Source organism: Tamandua tetradactyla, chromosome 5 (genome assembly GCF_023851605.1).
Source record: "Tamandua tetradactyla isolate mTamTet1 chromosome 5, mTamTet1.pri, whole genome shotgun sequence".
Taxonomy (NCBI): domain Eukaryota; kingdom Metazoa; phylum Chordata; class Mammalia; order Pilosa; family Myrmecophagidae; genus Tamandua; species Tamandua tetradactyla.
Genome location: NC_135331.1, coordinates 31,103,004 through 31,129,400, shown reverse-complemented (window position 1 = coordinate 31,129,400; position 26,397 = coordinate 31,103,004). Strand labels below are relative to the sequence as shown.

Genomic DNA, 26,397 nt, shown 5'->3' with positions numbered 1-26,397 from the left:
CGACCTCACTCACCGGCAGGTGGTTCCGGCGCTCCGGGCTCTGGGCCTCCCCCAGCCTCACAGAGGCCGCTCTGGGCTGGCAGTTCCGCCCCTCAGGCTGCCCGGAAACCAGAGGATAGAGGCTGAGGCGTTAAAGCGGCCCCTCCGCTCTCCAGCCACGCCCGGCCTGCATTTCCCTTTAAGAGGAGGAGCTGAGGAGGCGGGTGTAGGGCCCGCCCTCAAGACGTCAGGGGACTTCCCCCATCAGCAGAGGGCCAGGCCTCCGCAGGGGGAGGTCTTCTGGACCACGCGCCCTTCACCTCTGCCCTGGGCTGCTGGGTGGGCAGGTCCCTGGGCCCCACAGGCTGCTGACCTGCTGAGCTCTGGGCTTCTGTGGAGAGAGAGGAAGCTACCTCTGGCCACTCTCTAAGGTGACAGAGTGCCTAAGTCTGCACTTGTTCCCACACCCCACCTTGAAGACACAGGCTGCCCCTACCTCCAGACCCTTGTTCTCTAGACAGACACACTCAAGTCCTAAGAACAAAAAACCCAGACCCCAAAATGATATAGATCAGTGAAAACAGAGCAGCTGAGCTGCTGGCCTGAGGCCACCGCCTCCCTCCGTCCATCCCCACCCCTCCCACCCCCGGCATCCAGGCTTTTCCCAGCTGGGATGAGTGCTCTGTAGGTGACGTGTGTTCTTGCCTTCTGGCCCACTAGCACACAGGGCCCCCCTCACAGGCTCGGGCAAACCCTCAGTCAGCATGGACGGAATGAAGCAGCTGAACATTTGGGGGCAGGAGGACTGATGGGGAATATAATTTAACTAAAAAGGGGGGCTGTAATTAAGGACCCGAATTCTTGTGTGTACCTTGTTGAGTCCAAATCAGCACCTCACAAACCTCACCAGAGAATGGCTGTATTATATCTCAGAAGGCCCTGCCCGTGGCCACCAAGCAAGGCCACAACTTCAGCTTCTTTGACCTGAGAACTCAGTTTCTGAACTAACAATTCAAACAGGAAGACTGCCTATAGGATTTTTGGAAGTATGGGCAGGCAGGCCAAAGACATGACAGAGTGCAGGCAGGCTTGGCCCCGCCCAGCCAAGTGCTACACAACAAGCTACAGACCTGGGATGCAGCCAGGGATGGGACAGGCTGGGGCCGTCCCTCCCCTCATGGGCTTCTATGATATTCCACAATTACAACATGCCAGTAGGACACACGGAGGCAGAGGTAAGCAAGATCCAGCTTCAGCCAGAAGGGGTCTGAGGTCCTGACAGGGCAGGGAAATACTCTGCACACAAGTATTCTCCTATCTGGCATATTCTCCTATACTGTGCCCACAGCAGACCTCACTAACTGATCCCAGCATTCCCTGAACCCCCAGTAAGATTTAAGGCCCCTTCTCACCACAGGGCTACAAACAAATACCATGTGAGATAGGATAAAAAAGGGTTGAAGCACAGAAAGAAGTTGACATGAAATCCCAGCAACACCAAATTCCAGAAGATCCTGGTAGCCATTTTGATTCCTTCAAAGCCTCTAGTACTTCCAGATCAGGCCACACGGACTCCGAGTCCAAAACAAAAACCCAGCCCAAGTAAGAATAGGGAAACAAAAAAGGTCTGTGAATCAAAAGCCCAGGTTCTTCGCCAGCTCTACTTTTCAGCTGCTAAGCAACCCCTGGGACTCTGATTTTCTGCCCCGTTACACCATGTCTAATGCTCCTTTTTAACCACCTCATAAACCAGCTGCCAGTCTGCCCTGAGACAGCCCTCCCTTCCTTTGAGCAGACCTGCACCCAGACATGTTTTCAGTAGGGATGTGCCTTGCGGGTTTCAAACAAATTAACCAACCAGTGAATCTGGAGGTGGGGGTGTGCTTTGATAAGCTTTCCTTTCCCACTGTAGAGGTCCCTTCCGACCAGTGGCCAACACTGCTGTCAACTCCTGAGGGTGATTCCCAGGCACTGCGGCCACATGCAGACAGAGAGCCTCCCCTCAGTCGGCCACTGGCCTCTGGTGGTTGGTGCTGCTAACTCCCTGCTGAGGGACTTTCCGGCTCCTTCTGAAAGGATGCCCTCTGCCAGGGGACAGGGCGACAGGCGCCCGTGGCTACTCCCATCCCCTGGGAGATAGCAGAGGGCCCTGAGGAAGACTAGTTGATGGCCTGAGGGAGCCGGCACACGGAGCCACGGACGGTCACCAGACCCACAGGAGCCTGGGCAGGAGGCCCAGCAGATGTTTGCTGCCCTGAGCAGTTACTTCAAACATAAAATTCTCCAGCCCTACCAAATTCTCCTCTCACAGCATTAAGGAAGGTTCCTTGGCCGTCCCACCAGTCCCAGCCTTAGGTCTTCTCGGAGGTGACTGGTCTAGGTAGGGCCCCTTTGGCAGCTCTTTGAAGCAGGTGGGGGGGGGGGGGCTACCTGGGCTGGCAGGAGAAAAGCTGAGGATTAGAGTAGGGGTCTGGGCTCTGCCCACACTCCAGACCACCTCAGCTCCTGTGAGGTGGGTTTCCCACGGCTACAGCAAAGGAGCATCCTAAAGGTCCTCAGAGAGCTCCTACTCTAGAACGATGCAAAGTTCTCTGAAGACACACACAGGTACCCCTGTTGGAGGCTCTAGCGATGTAAGGAAACTGCTCTAGGGAGTAATTACTTCCCTGCCAATTCCACCATATGCCCATTTTACCATCAACAATAGTATTCTTATCACCTATCACGTGAGAAGTAAAACCGTACTGGCTGTCTGCTCCCTGCTAGCAAATACATCTTCTCACTTAACTCCCCAACAACTTTATGAGGAAGCTAATGGCAGCCCTGTTTAGGGAGGAGAATAACAAAGCTATACTATTTATATCAAGTTTCAAAGTGTACAGAACATGTTCGTAATTGTTCAGGGTCTCCTATGCTACAGCATGAAGGAAGATGCTGAGTGTGGGCCGGGGGCAGAAATGGGGTGGGGTGGGGAGGCCCAAGGGTTTCAGGATGGAATATAGAGAGTCTGGTTTGTCCTTATTTCTCTTCAAGAACTGGAAAACTATGCCATACATTTTTTGAGGCTAGAAATAAGGAAGCAGTGCTCACGTGGGTAGCGAGCATCAATGTAAGTCCAGCTGCCCTTGGTGCCAAAAGCCTGATCCTACACCACTACTCCCCACACCCCACAGGTCACGAGGTAGTGTGTATGTGCATTAATTCTCTATTCCCTCAAGTTTTTCACTCTGTTCAAAAGTGCTCACAATATTCCACTCCTAATATACATCCAAAAGAACTCAAAGCAAGGACTCAAACAGATGTCTGCACATCAATGTTCATAGCAGCATAATCTACAATAGCCAAAAAGTAGAAACAACCCAAGTATCCATCAAGGATGAATGGATAAACAAAATGTGGTAATATCATACAATGGACTATTAGCCACAAAAAGGAATGAAGTTCCGATGCATGTAACAACATGGATGAACCTTGAGGACATGCTGACTGAAACAAGCCCAATCAATGCAAAAGGACAAATATCATATGATTCTACTTACATAAAATACCTAGAATAAGCAAATTCATCAAGACAGAAAGTAGATCAGAGGTTACCAAAGGCGGGGGAGGTGAGGTGGGGAGTGGGGAGTTATTGCTTAAGGAACATGGAATTTCTGTTCTGGGTGATGAAAAGTTTTGGTAATGGAAGGTGGCAATGGTAGCACAACATTGTAAATATAATTAATGCCACGAAATTGTACACTTAAAATGGTTTAAATGTCAAATGCTGTATGGTCCCACTGATGTGAACCGACATTAGAGAATAAACTTGGAATATGTCACTGGTAACAGAGACCATCAGGAGTTAGAAACAGGGTAAGATAATGGGTAATTGGAGTTGAAGGGATACAGACTGTGCAACAGGACTGGATACAAAAACTCAAAAATGGACAGCACAATACTACCTAATTGTAATGTAATTATGTTAAAACACTGAATGAAGCTGCATCTGAGCTATAGTTTTTTTTTTGTTTGTTTGTTTTTTATATATTTTTTGTATTTTTTATTTTTATTCTTTTCTCTATATTATCATTTTATTTCTTTTTCTGTTGTCTTGCTATTTCTTTTTCTAAATTGATGCAAATGTACTAAGAAATGATGATCATACATCTATGTGATGATATTAAGAATTACTGATTGCATATGTAGATAGAATGTAATGATTTCTAAATGTTGTGTTAGTTAATTCTTTTTTAATTAATAAAAAAATGGTTTAAATGTCAAATTTTATGTTACATATATATATGTTACCACAATAGAAATAACTGATATTTTTTTAAGTGTTCACAATAAAATAACTGGAAGACTTTGCTTTGCACAGATTGGTAGACTTTGCTTTTCTGTGCTTTTGCACAGAAAAACCTCTAAGTTCTATTAGTGGGGAGAAAAACCCAAGACCAGATTCCCACACTTGAGTGCTTCTCCTGATGTGAGGTAAGGCTGAATACGCGGCCCTTCTCCTGGTGCCCCCACTGCACCCGTGGCTTTCTACTTCATACGTAGGCGCTAAGGACCTCTCAAGTAACCATTTCTTGCACATCAACTCAGCCCAGGCACGCCCGGCTCTGATCTCAGTGCCAGCGCTCATGACAGGCAAGGCCAATGCCCACCAACCCGGGCTTCTGAGTCACAGTCCCTCCTGCCCCTGTGGAGTCACCTCTAAGGGCCGAGGCTTGATTTACAGCTGGCACGGAGGTCAGCATTCCCCTTGGCTTCTTCCCCAGAGAGCCTACCATTCCCATCAGCCCAAATTTGACCTCTGTCCTCCAATCCCAGCCGATAAGGAAGAAAGGACTCCTCCCAACTCAGACACCCGAGACCTAAGGGGGTTTGTCACCAGATCTGCCGCTCTGTAGGTTCATCCTACATAGAATTCAAGTTACCTATTTGTTAACTGGAAACCCAAGGATCTTACATCACTCAGCTTTAGGTTTACCGATGCCACGCAACTTTCCATCCTTCTATTTAAAGAAATATTAATGAAGCTTTTTGTTCTCCTTTATAAGGGATTATGTATTTACCATTTAAAATTTCTCATTAACCCTTAACTGTTAACAGTCATGTGTTAATATAACCCTGGTCTCATGTTACTCTGAATGGGACCCTCCTCTGAAGTAGTTGGGTTCACAGCAGATACTACTTTATTCCTGAGATGGCCATTATCTACAACTTTGTTCTCCTTTTTACAGAGCAAACATGAAACAGCAAAGGTCATAAAAAGACATCTTTTATCGGGTACACAAAATTCCCTTTCCCCTTCTGATAATGCTTTGGTTTAATTAAGAAGTAAACTTTATGATCCATTCTTCTCAGGTCTGATAAAGCATGAAACCTCCTCTTACCCTGAGCTTGCTATTCTTGAATCCACTGAAGCTGAGAGCTCTTCGTTCCCTAACAAAATGTCCTACAAATTCTGACTCTAACTTCCAAGTATTTGTAAATGTAACATTTAGACTAAATGGCAGGGAATAAGGAACACATGCTCTTCCAGAAACAAGGTTCTCATCCCACCAGCCTCAGAGGATGGACAGGAGACGCAGGTGGTCAGGGCCCACTCCCACAGGCTAGACCCTTCCACCAGCCAAACTGTCCACCCAGCAGAGCTCTGCTCTGTGGCCACCCATAGATACATTTCAGACAAGCTCTTCTTTGCCTGTGGGCCTGCCATCCAGGGGTATGGTATCCCCAGAAGATTAAAACAGCCATCCCCTGAGACTAGCCACAGGGCTTCCTGTGACTGGACTGGCCAGCAATTCAGGCCCTTGGTGGTGGGGCAGGTTCAGCAAAACCTTCATTCCCTGATCATGACAGCAACCCCAATCCACTTCTGGAGGGTCTGGGCAGCCAACAGCTGCCAATTCCACCCACTACTTCTCCCCATGGATCCATGGAAAACTCATCTCCACTCTACCCCCACCCCCATCTACTTGCAAGAAACGGGAGAAAAGCCAATCCTGCTGGGGGCTGAGAGTAAGACAGGAAGGCAGGGAAGATGGAGAAATGCTTGTAGGAGAAGAGGACTGGTGGCCAGGAAATTGCAAAGCAGCCCCAGGAGATGCAATTGGGTAGTAAGGACCTCTCTGTCTCCCCCAGCCATGCTGAACCTACCCTGAGCCTCCTCAACCTCCTCCAGAAAAGCAACAGGTCATTTTGAGGAAAAGAAGTGATGAGAGATATGTCATTTAGCCCTTGAAAAATAATTTAATGACTTATGTTAACAGAAGGACAGCACATATGAAATCACAACTGTCACACTCATGCAGAGGACTGAACTTCTGGCTCCAGACATACCTGGCTGCCCTCTTCCTTCCTCTTTACACGGTTCATTGAAAGCCGGCTCTTGGCAAAGGCACTCTGAGTCAAAAGCCCTGCTCCCCAAGGCCAAAGGAAGCCAGGCTAAAGGAGCCCAATTAGCAGGCACCTGGGCCCTGAACTCAGAGTGTTTCCAGGACATCGTGATTTCCTGAAAAGAGACTTCTAGGAGTGGCTCAGCTACCCAGTGCTCTGTTCCTCCAGGAGCCATCAGAGCCCTTAGGGGAAGTGCCTCAGAGCACCCAAAACAGGAATGACACAGGTAAGGAACACAGCCCTAAGGGAACTCATTCAACCTCCACCTGAAACTCAGCAAACAATTCTGAGAATGATTTCAAGTTCCCCTTTATAGGCACGTTATTTCATGAAATAAAAACATAACAGGAAAAACATCTACTTAATAATTCATCTACATCAATCATTTTTTAATGAAATTTTACTGATTTATTCACATATCATATAATCATCTAAAGCATGCTATCCATGGGTCACAGTTTCATCATATAGTTTGTACATTCATCACCACAATCAATTGTATAACTTTTCCACTACTCAAAAAGATAATAATAACAATGGGGCGGGCCGCGGTGGCTCAGCGGGCAAAGTGCTTGCCTGCTATGCCGGAGGACCTCGGTTCGATTCCCGGCCCCAGCCCATGTAACAAAAAACGGAAAAACAAAATACAATAAAACAAGAAAATGTTTAAAGATGTTTCCCTTTCTTCCTTCCTTCCTTCCTTCTATCCTTCCTTCCTTCTATCTGTCTATGTTTCCCTTTCTTCCTTCCTTCTCTCTGTCTTTCCTTTAAAAAAAAAAAAAAAAAAAAAAAGATAATAATAACAATACATAAAAATGAAAAAGAACACCCAAAACATCCCATATCCCTTATCCTCCCCATCTTCTATTATTTATTTTTTGTCTTTATTTTCTTACTCATCTGCCCATACACTGGATAAAGGGAGTGTCAGTCACAAAGTTTTCACAATTACATGGTCACATCATAAAAGCTATACAGTTATACAATCACCTTCAAGAATCCAGGCTATTGCTATTGGGTTACAGTTTAAGAGTTTCAGGTATTTGCTTCTAGCTATTCTAATACACTGAAAACTAAAAAGGGATAGCTATATAAGAATAACTTCCAGAATAACCTCTCAACTCGGAATTTCTTAGCCACTGAAATTTAATTTTGTTTCATTTCTTTTTCCCCTTTTGGTTGGGAAGTCTTTCTCTATCCCATGATGCCAAGGCCAGACTCAGCCCTGGGAATCATGTCCCAAGTTGCCAGGGAGATTTACACATAACTCCTGAGAGTCACGCTCCACGTAGAGGGGAGGGGAGTGAGGCGCAGATTGGCTTAGAGAGGCCACATGTGGGCAAGAAAGGAGGTGCTCTGGAGGTGACTCTTAGGCAAAATTATGAGTGTGCTTAGCTTCTCCTTTGTAGAAATAAGTTTCATAAGGGCAGCACCAAGATCGAGGGCTTGGCCTATTAAATTGGCAGTTGCTAATGCTTGGGAGAATATCAGGAATTCCCCAGATGGGGAAGTTTAGTATTCCTATATTTCTCCTCAGTCCCTCAAGGGGACTTTGCAAATATTTTATTCCCATAGTACTTTGGGAAGTATCCAGGTATTATATTAACCCGTACAAAAAAAAAAAACAAAAAACAAGATCTTGTTCCCTATTCACAGTTCCATGTATTATGTTGTTTGAATAAATCGATCATACAGGTTAAATTAGATAGTGTACTACAGAAAATATAAATTTTGTGCCAAATAAACATCTCTTCCACTGGTCTCACACAAAAGTTGAAGTTTTAAAACACAGTCAATATCCATCCAGGGATGAATGTCTCCCTGGTGGTGTGGGGTCAACAATTCCACCTTACCCAAAGGGGGAAAAGAAGTGTAACAAATAAGCTATCAATGGCTGAGAGAGTTCAATAGAGTCGAGTGGCTACTCTTCTGCAAGCTTCAGTTAGACACTGCTACCCAGCACAGCTTGCCAAACCCCAACCCAAACCATTCCGACCAATCCTAAAGAACACCTAGGGCAATACATAAGATTCTACAAAGGTTCCATGTGCTAGAGTAACTTTCCAGAAACCTACAACCTCCAGATGGGTCCCTGGATGAGATAAGTCCTGAAATCTAGAGGGCCCAGCCTCTCCAGAACATCAGCTAATTCCATCTCCCTACCCCATATTACCGACAGCCCCTTTCAACATGAAAAAGTCAGAATGGTCATGGCCCAAATACCCCTAAAGTGTGGGACAGAAAGATCAAAGGTGATGGTGGAGTTATACAGAGAAGGTAGGGTTTAACAAATGAATATGATTGCTGAATCATTAAACTGGTATTTCTTTTAGTCTTCAGTATCTTAGAGAAGCTAGAAGTAAACAGTTAAAACTGTGGAATTGTAACCCATACCAAACTCTGAAATCTGTTCTACAACTAACTGACTGTTGTGCTGTGCTTTGAAATGTACTGCTTTTTGGTATATATGTTATTTTTCACTAAAAAGAAAATAAAAGATTTTGATTATAAAAAAATATTTTTTCCTTATAGCCTCCTATATGCTGGAACAGCTAGAAGGATAAATCTGAGATGATGGTATGGTAGCCCATTGCAAACTCTGGGATCTGTCCTATAACTACTTGTTGAAGAATGCTTTAAAAACGATTGTTTTTTTCTTCCTTTGCTTCATATGTATGTTATATTACACAATAAGAAAAAGTGAAAAAAAAAATAAGTGCTACAACATGTACAAATCTATAGACATCATGTGAAGTGAAATAATCCAGGCATAAAAGACAGATAGTATATGATTTCTCTCATATGAAATACTGAGAATAAGTAAATTCTTAGGTAGAAAACAGAATAGTGGTGACTGGAGGGAGGTATGGGGAGTCACTGTCAAATGAGCATGAGCTTTACTTTAGGATAAGGGAAACATTCTGAAATCAGTGGTGAAATTACAAAGTATTGTCAATGTGCTTTATGTCAGAGATTTGGCCACTTAAAATGGTTAAAATGATTTTCATATTATGTATATTTTGTCACAATTAAAAATTAATTAATTAGAAACAAAACAAAAGAGGTTTTGAGAGACGGTGCTGGCAAAGGGAAAGAAGTACCCCTAGGACTCTGGGACAGGTACAAATCACCAAAATATTCTGGAGTGTTTTCTGTGGAGAGGGGGAAGAACAGACAGCAAAGTGGCCCAGGAGAAAGTCACAAGAAGGAACACAGATAAAATAAACTTGTACACTGAAAACTATAGACCTTGCTGAAAGAATTTAAAGAAGACCTAAATAAATGGCAAGATAGCCAATATTCCTGTATTGGAAGAAATAATATTGTTAATATGTCAACACTAACTCAAGTGATATAAAAATTCAATGCAAGGAATGAAATTGTGAGACACGCAACATTGTGAATGTCCTGTGAGACAGGTGAGGCAAAACAAGCCAGAAACAAAAGAGCAAATATCGTATGGTCTCATTTCAAGAACACTTTAAAGAAAGCAGGGCCTAGACTGTGAGCTCTTATAGCAGTCACATTTAGTCTGGAGTGGTAATTGTTATTTCTGGATACTGAGAGGCTGTTTTACATATGTATAACCTGATATTTAGAGATAAGAATGAAGCCAATCAGGTCACGATTAAGGTAATACAGAATACAGGCGTAAGGAAGAATTGTCCGTATTTAGAACATCATCTACTCTTTGAGACCAAAGAAAGAAAGGTTTATTTTCTCGAGTCCCTAAATTTTCTGGAGCACATAATCTAACTCAGCACGTCACAGGGAGCCCAGAACAAGAATGAGAGCCTTTAATCCTATACAGGTTAATGTAACACCTAGATATATCCCAGAGTATATTAAGCAGATAATCAAAAAGTATTGGTGAGCGGTGCAACGGTGGCTCAGTGGCAGAATTCTCGCTTGCCATGCAGGAAAACTGGGTTCAATTCCCAGAGCCTGCCCATGCCGAAAAAAAAAAAGTGTTGGCAAAATCCCTTGAGGGATGGGAGAAAAAATACGGAGTAATTAGATTTTACATCAGGGAAACCCCTAATACTGTGTCAAATATTAGGTCACCCTAATCAATAGGCAAAGTCCTTGATCTTGAGGCTTGCTCTTATGAAGCTGATGTACGTAGCAGAGAAGCTAAGCCTACCTGTAGATATGCCTAAGAGTTACTTCTGGAGGACCTCTTTTGTTGCTCAGATGTGGCCTCACTCAGCGCCCAAATCTGTAAGTGACATCACTGTCCTCCCCTGCTACAAAGGGCATGACATCCGGGGTGAAAGTCTCCCTGGCAGCATGGGAGATGACACCCCAGGGATAAGCCTGATCCTGGCACCCTGGGATCAGAAAGGAAATCCTAACCAAAAGGGGGAAAAGAAGTATAATAAATAAGGTATCAATGGCTGAGAGAGTTTCAATAGAGTCAAGAGGCTACTCTGGAGGTCACTCTTATGCAAGCTTCAGTTTGACACTGCTACCTAGCATAACTTGCCAAACCCCAACCAAAACCATTCCTGCCTGTCCTAAAGAACACCTGGGGTGTTATAAAAGAGTCTACAAAGATTCCATGCACTAGGTAACTTTTCAGAAACCTACAACTTCCAGATGGGTCCCTGGACCAGAAAAGTTCTGAAATGCAGAGGAGCCAGCCTCTCCAGAACATCAACTATCTCCATCCTGCTCACTATCCTATATCATCAACAGCCCCTTCCAACATAAAAACAGTATCTGAGCTATGGGAGAATGATCAAAGATGCTGGAGTTATACAGAGAAGGTAGGGTTTAACAAAGGAGTATAACTGCTGAATCATTATATTGATAATTATTTTAGTCTCCAGTGCTTTGGAGCAGCTAGAAGTAAAAACCTAAAATTGTGGAACGGTAACCGATACCAAACTCTGAAATTTGTTCCACAACTAATTGTGATATGCATTGCTTTTTTGCATATATATTGCTCTAGCTTGCTAGCTGCCAAAATCCAATATACCAGAAATGGAATGGTTTTTAAAAAGGGGAATTTAGTAAGTTGCTAGTTTACAAAGACCAAGAAAATATCCCAATTAAAGCAAGGCTATAAAAATGTCCAAATTAAGGCACAAAGAAGAGGTTACCTTCACTCAAGAGAGGCCAATGGGTTGAGCGTTTCTCTCTCAACTGGAAAGGCATGTGGTGAACATGGTGACAGTATGCTATTTTCTCTCCTGGCTTTCTGTTTTATGAAGCTCCCCCCCAGGGGCGTTCTCCTTTTTTATCTCCAAAGATCGCTGGCTGGTGGTCTCTGTGGTTCTCTCAACCTTGTGGCTCTGCTTGGCTCTAAAAAGGGACTCTCTCCAAAATGTTTACTCTTTTAAACAATTAATGGGTGGAGTCACAACTCCACGGAAGCCATCTGATCAAAAGTTACCACCTACAACTGGGTGGGTCACAACTCCATGGGAACAATAAAAATGCTCCCAGCCAGCAATACTGAATAAAGATGAAAGGACATGGCTTCTCTGGGGTTAACCATGGATTCAAACAGGCATATGTTATTTTTCACACACAGAAAAAAAATCTATTGTGATGATAATGCACAGCTATATGATAATATTGTGAACCACTGATTGTACACTTTGGATGATTACATGGTATGTGAATATGTAATATATATCAAAAAAAACAAATAATTTTTAAAAAAAGAAAAAAAAATTCAATGCAATCCCCATAAAAATTTCAGCGGAATTTTAGGCAGAAATGGAAACGCTAATCTTCAAATTTATATAGAACTGCAAGGGATCCAAATAGCCAAAACAATCCTAAAGAACAAGGTTGCTGATTTCAAAACTAATTACAAAGCTACAGGAATCAAAACACAATGTCACTGGCACAAGGACAGACATATAAATGAAATGAATTGAATTCAGAGTTCCTAAATAAACCCTCATATTTTGGCCAACTGATTTTTACATGGGTGCCAAGACTGCACAACGGGGATCCATCTCTTCACCAAATAAGCTGGGGAAAAAAATGGATATCCATGTGCAAAAGAATGAATGTGGATGCCTATCTCACACCGTATACAAAAATTAACTCAAAACAGATCAAAGATCTAAATATGAGAACAATTATAAAACTCCTAGAAGGAAACATGAGGAAGCATCTTCAGGATGTTGTTAGGGAATGGTTTCTTGGACTTTACACCAAAAGTATGAGCGAAAAAAGAAAACCAGATAAATGGGACTTCATCAAATAGGACAAAAATGAAACAAAAAAATCCATGAAACTGCACTACCCAGTGAACTCTGAGTTAAACCATGAACAGTAGTTAATAGGACAATTATAAAAATGTGCTTTCATCAATTGTAACAACTGTACCACACCACGGCAAGGTGTTGTTAATAATAAGGTGCTATAAGGAAATCCTGTATTCTATGCATGATTGTTCTTATAAACTCACAACTTTTCTACTTTAAAAAATTAATAATAATTAAAAAAAAAAACCTTTGTACAAAGGACTTTAACATGTAAGTAAAAAGACAATCTACAGAATGGGAAAAATAATTGGAACCATATATCCAATAGGGTTTAATATCTAGAATACATAAAGACCTCCTACAACTCAACAAAAAGACAATCCAACTAAAATATAGGCAAAAGATTTGAATAAACATTTTTCCAAAGAAGATACACAAATGGCCAATAAGCACAGAAAATGATGTTCAGCATCACTAGTCACTAGGGAAATGCAAAATCAAAAGCACAATAAGATACCATTTTAAATCCGCTAGAATGGCTATTAAAAACAAAACAAAACAGAAAACAAGTGTTGAACAGAATGTGGAGAAATATGAATAGTAGTTCACTGTTGGTGGGAATGTAAAATGGTACGGCCACTTTGGATCCTCACAAAACTAAATATAGAATTACTATATGACCCAGCATTCTACTTCTTGGTATATACCCAAAAGAACGAAAGGTAGGGACTCAAACAGACATTTGCACAAGCAGCATTATTCATAACAGCCAAAAGACAGAACAACCCAAGTGTCCATCAACAGATGAATGGATAAATAAAATGTGGTATATACACACAATGGAATGTTATTCAGCTGTGAAAATGGAACGAAGTTCTGGTACATCCAACAACATGGATGACACCTTGAAGACATCATGTTGAGTAAAATAAGCCAGACACAAAAGAACAAATAATGTATGACCTCATGTTCTAGTTTGCTAGCTGCCAGAATGCAATATACCAAAATTGGAATGGCTTTTAAAAAGGAGAATTTAATAATTTGCTAGTTTACAGTTCTAAGACCAAGAAAATGTCTCAATTAGAACAAGTCTATAGAAATGTCCAAACTAAGGCATCCAGGGAAGATACCTTGGTTCAAGAAGGCCAATGAAGTTCAAGGTTTCTCTCTCAAGTGGAAAGGCACATGGTGAACATGGCATCATCTGCTAACTTTCTTTGCAGCTCCCAGGGAGGCATTTTCCTTCTTCATCTCCAAAAGCCGCTGGCTGGTGTACTCTCTGCTTCATGGTGCTGTGGCATTCTCTGTTCTCTCAGATTCTCCTGCTTTCTCCAAAATGTTTCCTTTTATAGGATTCCAATAAACTAATCAAGACCCTCCTGGAAAGTGTGGAGACATGCCTCTGCCCAATCCAGCTTAACTACCACTCTTGACTGAGTCACATCTCCAGGGAGATGATCTAATTACAGTTTCAAACATACAGTACTGAAGAGGGCTGCTTTTACAAAATGAGATTAGGATTAAAACATGGCTTTTGTAGGGTACATAACTTTTTCAAACCGGCACACCTCACTTATATGATATAATCAGAATATGGAAATCCACAGTCAGAAACTAAAACATAGGTAGCCAGAGACAAAGGCGGTGGTAGGGAATGGGCTGTTAATACTTAATAGGTGTAGAGTTTCTGTCTGAGGTGATGGATAGAAAAGTTTTGGTAATAGATGTGAGAGATGGTAAAACATTGTCAACATAATTAAAACCAGTAAACTAAATGTTTGAATGTGGTAAAAAGGGGAAAATTTAGGTTATACATATTTACTAGAATAAAACTTTTAAAAACTACAGATCTATAAAATACAGTGAAACCTAATGCAAACTATGGACTATAGTTAATAGTATAATTATAATAATACTGCTTCATCGATTGTAACAAAGGACCACATTAATGCAAAGTATTAATTGGGAAAACAGCATGTTGTGGAGAACACTGGAACTCTATTCTTTATGTATGATTTTTCTGTAAACCTACAACTTCTCAAAAAAAATTTACACTAAAAATGTAAACTTTTGCGCAAAGGACATTATCAAAACAATAATAATTGTTCCTCAAATATCCTATAAGGATTTACTATTCAGAATACATATAGAACTCTTACAACTCAACAACAAAAAGACAGACAAGCCAATTAGAAATGAGCAAAAGGGGGTACAAAGGGTGGTTCAGTGCTAGAATTCTTGCCTGCCATGCAGGAGACCTGGGTTCAGTTCCCAATCCGTGCACTTTCCAAAAAACAAACAAACAAACAAAAATTCAACAAACTATGCTACAATAACGGAACACTCACATGGAAAAATAACAAAATGTGACCCCACCATACAGCATACAAAAAGACAAAAACAAACAAACAAAAAACCTGAGCAAAGCCAGATAAATCCTGAAACCCAGAGGGGCCAGTCTCTCCAGAGCATCAACTAGTTACATCCCTTTATCCCACATTATCAATAGCCCCTTGCAACATGAAAAAGTTAGAATGGGCAGGATCCAAATAGCCCTAAAGAGTGGGAGAAAGATCAAAAGAGTAGGTAGAGTTTTAACAGAGAAGATAAGATTTAATAAATGAGTATGACTGCTGAATCATTATGTTATTTTTTTCATTTCCAGTGTTTTGGAGCAGCTAGAAGTAAAAACCTAAAATTGTGCAATTGTAACCCACACCAACTCTGAAATCTGTTCGACGACTAACTGTTGTGATGTGCTTTGAAACTTATTGCTTTTTTGTATATATGATATTTTTCACAATAAAAAAAAACTGAGCATAGGATATGAATAGACATTTCCCCCAAGAACATATACAAATGGCCAATAAGCACATGAAGAAGTGTTCAACATCATTAGTCATTAGAGAGATGTAAATCAAAATCACAAGAGGCCATTTCACACCTACTAGGATGGCTATTTCTCAAAAAAAGGAAAATAAGTGTTGCCCAGGATGCATACATTGCTGGTAGGAATGTAAAATTGCACAGCTCCTGGAGAAAAGTTTAATGGTTTTTCAAAAGGTTAAACATGGAATTAACATGACTCAGCAATTCCACTTTTAGTAGAACTGTGCTGGTTTCAAAGGATCTATGTACCCTAGAAAAGTCATGTTGTAATCCTATTCCCATTTTGTAAAGGCAGCCATTTCTTCTAATCCCTATTCAGCTGGAAACTTGATTAGGTTATCGCCATGGACATGTGACTCAATCAATTATGGGTATTAAACTTGATTAGATGGAGACGTGTCTCCACCCATTCTGTGTGGGTCTTGATTAGTTTACTGGAATCCCATAAAAGAAGTATTTTGGAGAAAGCTTCAGCACGACACAGCCATGAGAAGCAGAGAGTCACCAGCCAGCAACCTCTGGAGATGAAGAAGGAAAATGCCTCCCAGGGAGCTTCATGAAACAAGAGGCCTAGAGAGCAAGCCAGTAGATGTGCCTGTGTTTGCCATGTGGCTCTGCAGATAAGAGAGAAACCCTGACTATTCACCATGTGCCTTTCCACTTAAGAGAGAAATCCTGAACTTTATCGGCCTTCTTGAATCAAGGTATCTTTCCCTGGATGCCTTCAATTAGACATTTCTAAAGACTTGCTTTAATTGGGACATTTTCAGGGCCTTAGAACTGTAAACTCATAACTTATTAAATTCCCCTTTTTAAAAGCCATTCTATTTCTGGTATATTGCATTCTACCAGCTAGCAAACTAGAACAGGTATATACCCAAAAGAAATGAAAGCACAGACTCAAAAGATACTTGTACACCAATGTTCATAGCAGCCTTATTCACAATAGCCAAAAGGTAAAAACAACCTAACTGTCAGCAACAGATGAATGGACAAACAAAATGTGGTATATACATACAATGGAGTATTATTCGGCCATAAAAAGAGAATTAAGTCTTCTAGCTATTTAAAAAAAAATTTTTTTTAGGGAATGAAATTCTCATATATGCTACATGGACAAACCTTGAAAACATTATGCTAAGTGAAATAAGCTAGACATCAAAGGACAATTATTCTCTCATTTATAGACATTTGATCTTTGATAAGGCAGTCAAGTCAACTCACCCGGGACAGAATAGTCTCTTCAATAAATGGTGCCTAGAGAACTGGATATCCATATGCAAAAGAATGAAAGAGTATCCATATCTCACACCCTATACAAAAGTTAACTCAAAATGGATCAAAGATCTAAACATTAGGTCTAAGACCATAAAACAGAGGAAAACGTAGGGAAATATAATCTTATAATTGGAAGCGGTTTTATAGACCTTACACCAAAGCAAGAGCACCGAAGAAAGAAAGAAATAAATGGGAACTCCTCAAAATTAGACACTTTTGTGCATCAAAGAACTTCATCTAGAAAGTAAAAGACAGCCTACACAATGAAAGAAAATATTTGGAAATGACATACCAGATAAAGGTCTAGTATCCAGAACTTATAAAGAGATTGTTCAACTCAACAACAAAAAGACAGCCAATCCAATTACAAAATGGGAAAAAGACTTGAACAGACACTTCTCAGAAGAGGAAATACAAATGGACAAACGGCACATGAAGAGATGCTCAACATCCCTGGCCATTAGAGAAATGCAAATCAAAACCACAACAAGATATCATCTCACACCCACCAGAATGGCCATTATCAACAAAACAGAAAATGACAAGTGCTGGAGAGGATGTGGAGAAAGAGGCACACTTATTCACTGTTGGTGGGAATGTCATATGGTGCAACTGCTGTGGAAGGCAGTTTGGCAGTTCCTGAAAAAGCTGAATATAGAATTATCATATGACCCAGCAAGGTAATATAGTAGCATACACTGCTAGGTATCTACTCAGAGAACATAAGGGCAAAGACACAAATGGACATTTGCACACCAATGTTTATAACAGCATTATTTACAGTTGCAAAGAGATGGAAACAGCCAAAATGTCCATCAACAGACAAGTGGCTTAACAAACTGTGGTATACACATATGACAGAATATTATGCAGCTTTAAGACAGAATAAAGTTATCAAGTATGTAACAACATGAATGGACCTTGAGAACATTATGCTGAGTGAGACTTGCCAAAAACAAAAGGACAAATACTGTATGGTCTCACTGATATGAACTGATATTAGTGAATAAACTTGGAATATTTTGTTAGTAACAGAGACCATCAGGAGATAGAAATAGGGTAAGATATTGGGTAACTGGAGCTAAAGGGATACAGACTGTGCAACAGGACTGAATACAAAAACTCAGAAAATGGACAGCACAATACTACCTAACTGTAATACAATTATGTTAAAACACCGAATGAAGCTGCATGTAGAATGATAGAGGGAGGAGGACTGGGGACATAAATGAAACCAGAAAGAAAGATAGATGCTAAAGATTGAGATGGTATAATATAGAAATGCCTAGAGTGTATAATAATAGTGACTAAATGTACAAATTTTAAAAATGTTTTTGCATGAGGAAGAACAAAGGAATGTCATTACTACAGGGTGCTGAAAACAGATGGTAATATAAATTTTGTACCAAATAAACATTTTTTGCTGTAGTCTCACACATAAGGTGACATTTTAAAATTAATATTTTAATATTAATTAAAAGCAGGAATCAGAACAATCGGATCCGCAGAAATTTGTGGCATTGGCTAGTCAATCATGGGCTACTTAGGAGTATAATAAATGGGCAGTCTACTGAATTCTTGTTCGAGCTGCATAAATGTCACCTTATGTGTGAGACTACAGCAAAAAATGTTTATTTGGTACAAAATTTATATTTTGACTAGTGCATTTCCTAATATAACTTATGTAGATAGTTTGATTGTACACCATAAGTACTTGGAACCTCAGGCAGGACATGAGATTTTGTGGGTTTGTCCAGAGTGATGCCCCGATGAATTCCAGAGTGATTCGATCAGTGAGTGGGAAAGTATTTGCAAAGCCCCCTTTGGAGAACGGTGGGAACGGGGAGAAATTCAACTTCCCCCAGGTGAATTCTTGATATTCTCACAAGCAGTGTGGACAACCAAAGCTACAGGCTGAGACCCCAGTCTTGGGGTTTGTTCATATGAAACTTAACCAAATAAAGGATAGGTCAAGTCTACTTAAAATTTAGGCCTAAGGGTCACCCCCAAGAGAGCCTCTTTTGTTGCTCAGATGTGGCCTCTCTCTCCAGCCAACACAACAAGCAATCTCACCACCCTCCCCCTATCTACATGGGACATGACTCCCAGGGGTGTGGACCTTCCTGGCAACATGGGACAGAAATCCTAGAATGAGCTGAGACCCAACTTCAAGGGATTGAGAAAAACCCTAGAATGAGCTGAGACTTAGCATCAAGGGATTGAGAAAACCTTCTCCACCAAAAGGGGGAAGAGTGAAATGAGACAAAGTGTCAATGGTTGAGAGATTCCAAACAGAGTTGAGAGGTTATCCTGGAGGTTATTCTTACGCATTAAGTAGATATCACCTTGTTTTTCAAGGTGTAATGGAGAGGCTGTAGGGAACTGCCTGAAAATGTAGAGCTGTGTTCCAGTAGCCATGTTGCTCGAGGATGACTGAATAATAATATATCTTTCACAATGTGACTGTGTGATTGTGAAAACCTTGTGTCTGATGCTCCTTTTATCTACCTTGTCAACAAAGGAGTAGAACATATGGAATAAAAATAAATAATGGGGGAACAAATGCTAAAATAAATTTAGTTAGAAATTCTAGTGATCAATGAAAGTGAGTGGTAAGGGGTATGGTAGGTATAATCTTTTTTTTCTTTTTATTTCTTTTTCTATTTTCTTTTTATTTCTTTTTCTGAATTGATGCAAATGTTCTAAGAAATGATGAATAATGCAACTAAGTGATGATATTGTGAATTACTGATTATATATGTTAATGTTTTATTGGTTAAATTTTTTTAATTAATAAATAAATTTTTTTTAAAAGGGACAATTATTATAGGGGTCCATTTACATGAAATACCTAGAATGAGAAAGTAACAGGTTACAAGAGGATAGAGCAAATTAATGGGGTATTATTGCTTAATGGGCACAGTTTCTGTTGTGGGGGAGATAAAAAGTTCCGGTGATGGCTATACAACACTGTGAATGTAATTAATGCCACTAAATTACACATTTAAAAAAGGCACCGGGTCAAGATGGTGGCTTAACAACATGCGCATTTTAGTTCGTCCTCCAGAACAATCATTAAATAACCACAAACAGTACAGAACAGCTCCCGGAGCCATGATGGTGACCGGACACACAGCGTACCCCAGTCTGGACCACCTGGACCAGCTGCGAGCACCCCCCAGAACTGTGAGTTCCCAAAGATGCGGCGGCCAGCTTCCCTCCGCCACAGGCTGCTTCCCAGAGGGGAAAGGAAAGGACTTTACCAGCAGCAGGGACTGGGCACAATCAAACGCCAATTGTGGAACTAATTAACAAATTCTGACTACTAAAAATAGGCCCCCAGCTTAGGTGAACCTGATCAAAGCAGAGGTTGCTCATTTTTGCCCCGGCGCCAAAGGGGCAGGACTGACAGAAAAAGGGGGGAAAAAAAAGAAGGAAACAGGTTTTTGTAGCTGTGTATCTAAAAAGGCTTGACTGCCTCTGGATACAGCGACAGGACTTTTCAGGCTGCAACTGCCCCAGGCATAGGCAGAAGTGAGCTCTTTTGGGGGCTTGTCTGGAAACTGTGCCTTCCCCAGGGGAGGGGTGAAGCCCCACCCAGGTGGGATCCCTCCATCAAGGAATTCAGACACCAGGGCTTGGTAATTTGAAGCCATTAAAACTAGAATGCCTAGAGTGTATAATGATAGTGACTAAACGTACAAATTTAAAAAATGTTTTTGCATGAGGAAGAACAAAAGAATGTCATTACTGCAGTATGCTGAAAATAGATGGTATTTAATTCAACTAATGTGTGAGGCTAAAGCAAAAAATGTTTATTTGGTACAAATCTATACTTTGACTAGTGCATCTCCTAATATAACATATGTAGATAGTTGATTGAACCCCTTAAGTACATGGAACTTTGTATAGGACATGAGATTTTGTTGGTTTGTCCAGGTGATGCCCTGATGAATCCCAGAGTGATCTGATCAGTGAATGGAAAAGTATTTGCAAAGTCCCCTTTGGGGAATGGTGAGAACGGGGGAAAACTCAACTTCCCCAAGTTGAATTCTTGATATTCTCACAAGCAGTGTGGACAACCAAAGCTATAGGCTGAGCCCCCAGTCTTGGGATTTGTTCATATGAAACTTAACCCCACAGGGGATAGGTCAAGCCTACTTAAAATTAAGCCTAAGAGTCACCCCCAAGAGAACCTCTTTTGTTGCTCAGATGTGGCCTCCCTCTCCAGCCAACACAGCAAGCAGACTCACCACCCTCCCCCTGTCTACGTGGGACATGACTACCAGGGGTGTGGATTTTCCTGGCAGTGTGGGACAGAAATCCCAGAATGAGCTGAGATTCAGCATCAAGGGATTGAGAAAAACCCTAGAATGAGCTGAGACTTAGCATCAAGGGATTGAGAAACCTTCTTGACCAAAAGGGGGAAGAGTGAAATGAGACAAAGTGTCAATGGCTGAGAGATTCCAAACAGAGTCGAGAGGTTATCCTGGAGGTTATTCTTACGCATTAAGTAGATATCACCTTGTTATCCAAGATGTAATGGAGAGGCTGGAGGGAACGGCCTGAAAATGTAGAGCTGTGTTCCAGTAGCTATGTTTCTTGGTGATGATTGTAAAATGATATAGCTTTCACAATGTGACTGTGTGACTGTGAAAACCTTGTGTCTGATGCTCCTTTTATCTACCTTGTCAACAGATGAGAGGAACATATGGAATAAAAATAAATAATAGGGGGAACAAATGTTAAAACAGATTTAGTTTTAGTGATCAATGAAAGGGATCAGTAAGGGGTATGGCCTGTTAAATTTTTTTTTTGCTGTTTGTTATATTTTTCTATTGTCTTTTTATTTCTTTTTCTGAATTGATGCTAATGTTCTGGGAAATGATCATGATGATGAATATGCAATTATGTGATGATATTATGAATTGCTGAGTGTATATGTTGGGAATGTTTTTGTCTTGTAATTTTTTTAATTAATAAAAAATTTTTTAAAAATAAATAAATAAATAAATGATCATGGTGATAAATATACAACTATGTGATGATATTGTGAGCCACTAATTCTACACCATGTATGGACAGTATGTGTGTGAAGATTTCTCAATAGAATATTATTAAAATAATTGAAAAAAAAGGGCATACTTTATTTACATCCACAGTAAAATTAAAACAAACAAACAAAAAACTCAAAGCCTAGAAGAGAAACTTACAGCTCATCTGCCCATGGTTCCCCAAACTTGAATGGTCAACAGAATCACACAGGGAGCTTTTCACCAATCATATACCCAGACTTTCTAAATCTTCAGGGATGAAACAAAGAATCTATAATTTTTAGAGCGCCTCAACAATTCTGAGGGTCAGCCAGATTTGAAAACCACCAAATTTCCCAACTCCCCTTTTGCACATGAGATGGGAGCAATGAGATGGGGCCACGGGTGGGATTATGCTGAGGCCTCTACCTACCGGTGGAAGACTCTCCTTCTAACCACCTGGTGCCTTTCCTCCCTTCTTTCAAATCTTATGTCAACTGAGTCCAGACCATCCCCCTTTTATTAAAATGAAGTGTTCAAATCTAACTTGGCAATCCAGGAGTGGTTCTATGGCCATTTTACTAAAGCAAAAGAAAAGTATCTAACTTAAAGCCAGTTCACCAGGAAATCTCTTTTTTCCTGTCTGGGGTAGGTTATTATAACGTTAAAGGTATATGAACAGGTCAAAGAGAAGACACACGGACAGGTAGGCATCTCTTAGGGTAAGAGAAACATCTGGATTTGTATGGCCAGCTGACTAAGTCATAGTTCCACAGAATTGTTAGAAACCCTTACATTGGATTCTACTTGAGGAAAAGAGCCCAAAAAGGATTTTGGAAGGAAGTCTACCACAAAGCATATAATGCCAATACCAACAAGGATACCTAAACAAATTATGTTAGGGCTGGAAGGAGCCTCAGAAGCATGTTCTAGTCCAACATGCTTACAGCACCTGTGCAAGTTCACACAGCTGCTGAGGACTGCCCCTTGCCTTCAGACACTACCTGCCTCCCACCCCCACCACACCCTGGCCCTCAAATTTCCTACTAGATTACATTCAGTTGAATGGCTAACGATATGGGGTGGATCACAAGGAAACTCAAATTCATATTTCAAAATACAATGAAGTCTTACTTGACCACTTCTTTGGCCTAGGCTATGAAGACCTATGGCGGGTCCTTTGATGGTTCAGATTTTTCATTTGCTGTATTACAGCTAAACAGAAGACAAATTTTAAACTTACAACTTTTATATTCAATTCTGACATTTACTGAACATAACCTTTGAGTCAGGCATTGTCCTGGGCCATGGGAGGCACAGAACAGTAAGACTGTCTCTGATACATCACACCTGGTTCAACGACAATGCAGGCGGCCCAATTGTGAGGCACTGTGGGCAATGATGATAAAAGAATCTGATTATTTCAAGCTGGTTCCTAGTGAGTACTAATCCACATCACAAAAGTCCAACAGTTCCAGCTCAAACTCAGACCAAGAAGGCATGAATGACCAAGATATTGGCACCAATATATGGCGTGAACATTGAGTATTTCAAGCAGCAAAAAATGTCCTCTCGGAGCCCCTGAGGAGACCAGTGGCAGGTATGGAAGCAGAAAGGAAGTCTGATACAACAGCAAAGGTATTGCTTCCATATCTGGCCAAAAACTCACCAGAGACATGAGTTCTAAGAAGGTAAATTTCACTTTTTCAAACATTTTAGCTTTGGGGCACTTTACAAAGCAACAAACAGCAGTGTTGTTTGGGAACTCAAAGTGGTTGCAGCATCTTATTCCTACCTCCCAGTGACCAGCAAGTTTGGGTGGAATCTCCAATCCCAGCTTCTCCAGCTCTTGCTCCCTGTACTTCTCATACTGCCGGTACCCTGCATACCCGCCACCTGTGGCCAACAGAATGGGCAAGGGGCGCAGCCGGAACAAGGACCGGACAGAGGCAGTGTGGACTTTTCTGGCATCTGTAACAAAAAAAAACAGAACAAGAGAATTTTGAACCTAGAGACACAAGGACATGGAAGGGTCATGCAAACATGGCATCAAGAGAACAGGGAAAAGTCCATGCACCTCAGGAGCCGTCAGTAAAGGTTTCCAGACCTGGGAAGTATCTGACAAGGCAGGGCAAGCTTCTGAGGCACTATTGAGACCTTCTGTTTCCAAATTCTAATATAAGTAAGGGACTGGCAACTTTCCTGTAGAACATAAAATGCCCCCCATCTCCCACCCGAGATTCAGTCACAAAATTTAAGATTTTAAGCTCACCCCTACAGAATGCTTCAGGAGAGTAGTCAAGTCAGACTGCCTGGGACAAGCTATGGGACACACAGTGCAGTGCCTGGGACTGTGAGAAATCTGCTTCCTAAGGAAGAGAAGACATACGGAATCATGTAAATGGGGGAATTCTCAGGGCCACACACACATGCCCAAGACAAGACTCGACCCAGTAAGGATCACAGAGGCCCCTGTGCAGTGGCCTGAAGCTATTCACTCAATTTACTGTATGGATAAACCCTGAAAAAGCTCACGTAGGTCAATCTGCAAAAACTGGAAAAGGTATTTTCTCTTTTCCTCCTTTATTCCTAAGTTCCTGACATTCAAGGAAAGCTCTATCATAAACATAGCTGGAAATAAGCTTAAGGAATAGATGTCTCAGAGTCTAAACTGCAGAGATAACACATTAAAATATCAAAATGTCCAGCTTTCAATAAAAGATCCCAAAAGGCATAACAAAGAAAGAGGAAGTGACGGCCCAGGCAAAGGAGAAAATCAAAGCATTAGAAACCATCTATGAGGAAGATTAGATCTGGGATACAATAGATAGAAACTTTTTTAGAGAAATGGAAATTTAAAAAGGAAGCAAGGAGAGCTGAAGTCCACAGTTAACAGAAATTTAAAATTCCCTAGAGGGGTTCCACAGCAGATTGGAGCTCACAAAAGAAAAGAATGAGAGAACTTGAAAATAAAAGGACTGAAATCAACCACTCTCAGGAGAACAAGGAAGGAAGAATGAACAAAAGTGAACAGAGCCTGAGGAGCTTTTGAGATACCATCATGCATACTGATGTATACATTGCAGGAGTCCCAGAAGGAGGAGAGAAAAAGGGGCAGAGAGAATATTCAAAGACATTAATGTAGCATCTGGAGATATCCCAGACTATGATGCGCTGATAATTAAAAAGTATTGGTAGAGTCCCTTGAGGGACTGGAGAAAAAAATACGGAACTGTTCAACTTTCCCATCAGGGAAACCCCTAGTACTCTCTCAAATATTACGGACTCTCAAGAAAATAGGCAAGCCCTTGATTTTGAGATTTGCCCATACGGAATTTATTTCTGTAATGGAGAAGCTAAGACTACCTATAATTATGCCTAAGGGTTGCTTGTAGGAAATCTCTTTAGTTGTTCAGATATGGCCTCTCTCTGTCTCTAAGCCCAACTCTTCAAGTAAAACTATTACCCTCCTCCCCACAGAGGACATATCATTCAGGGGTGAAAGTCTCCCTAACAACATGGGACATGATTCCCAGGATAAGCCTGGCCCAGCACTGTGGGCTTGATAATGCCTTCTAGACAAAAAGGGGGAAAAGAAAGGTAATAAAACAAGATATCAGTGACTAAGAGAGTTCAAATGGAGTCAAGAGGCTATTCTGGATGGTACTCTCAGGAAAGCTTCAGCTAGACATTGCTAATTGCCACAGTTTGCCAAACCCCAACCAAAATTGTTAATAATGCCTATTAACAATGCAATTAACAAATACCTAAGACTCTGAGACTCTATAAAAGTTTCATATGCACTAAGTGTACTTTCCTGAAACCCATTACCTCTAGAGGTTGCCTAGGCGAAGTAAGCCCTGTAACCCAGAGGGACCAGCCTCTCCAAGAATAGCAACTAATTCCATTCTCCATCCTACATTATCAACACCCCTTTTCAACATGAAAAAGTTAGAAAGGGTATAGCCCAAAGACCCTCAAAGAGTGGGAGAAGTATCAAAGAAGGAGAAGTTATAATAAAGAAGATAGCATTTAACAAATGAAGATGACTGCTGAATCACTACACTGATATTTCTTTTAGTCTCCAGTGTTTTGGAGCAGCTAGAAGGAAACATGTGAAATAGCAGAATGGTAACCCATATCAAACTATGAAATCTGTTTTGTAACTGTTTCTTTGGAGAGTACCTTGACAATTACTGCTTTTTCTTTTTACCTTTTTGGTATATATGTTATACTTTACAATAAAAAAAATGTTAAAAAAGAAAAAGAAACAATGTCTGTAAACTTCCAACATTTATCAAAAGACATGAATATACATATCTAAGACACTCTATGAACTCCAAACAATAAGCCCAAATAGATCCACACCACAGCATATTATAATCAAACTGCTGAATGCCAGAGATGGAGAGAATCTGAAAGTTGCAAGCAAGAAGCAACATGTCATGTATAAATGAGCCTTAATAAGATTAACTGCCAATTTTCATCAGAAACCACAGAAGCAGAAGGCAGTGGGATGGCATATTTTAAGTGCTGAAAGCAAAAAAATGCAAACCAAGAATTCCATATCCAATAAAACTGTCTTTCAAAACTGAGGGAAAGAT

At 41.0% G+C, this 26,397-nt stretch overlaps 1 protein-coding gene across 10 annotated transcripts in view; it reads right to left on the bottom strand.

Annotated features, from left to right (window-relative positions):
* Positions 1-26,397, bottom strand: part of PISD (phosphatidylserine decarboxylase) — a 77,505-nt gene that overhangs the window by 11,034 nt on the left and 40,074 nt on the right. For 6 of the 10 annotated variants that reach the window (XM_077160503.1, XM_077160493.1, XM_077160502.1 and 3 more), the window contains exon 3: positions 23,589-23,764. In XM_077160503.1, the coding sequence (XP_077016618.1) occupies positions 23,589-23,764 (176 nt within the window). Of the gene's footprint in view, positions 1-13; positions 162-23,588; positions 23,765-24,065; positions 24,163-26,397 lie in introns of those variants that run through there. The other 4 variants (XM_077160498.1, XM_077160497.1, XM_077160499.1 and 1 more) reach the window with 2 other exon arrangements.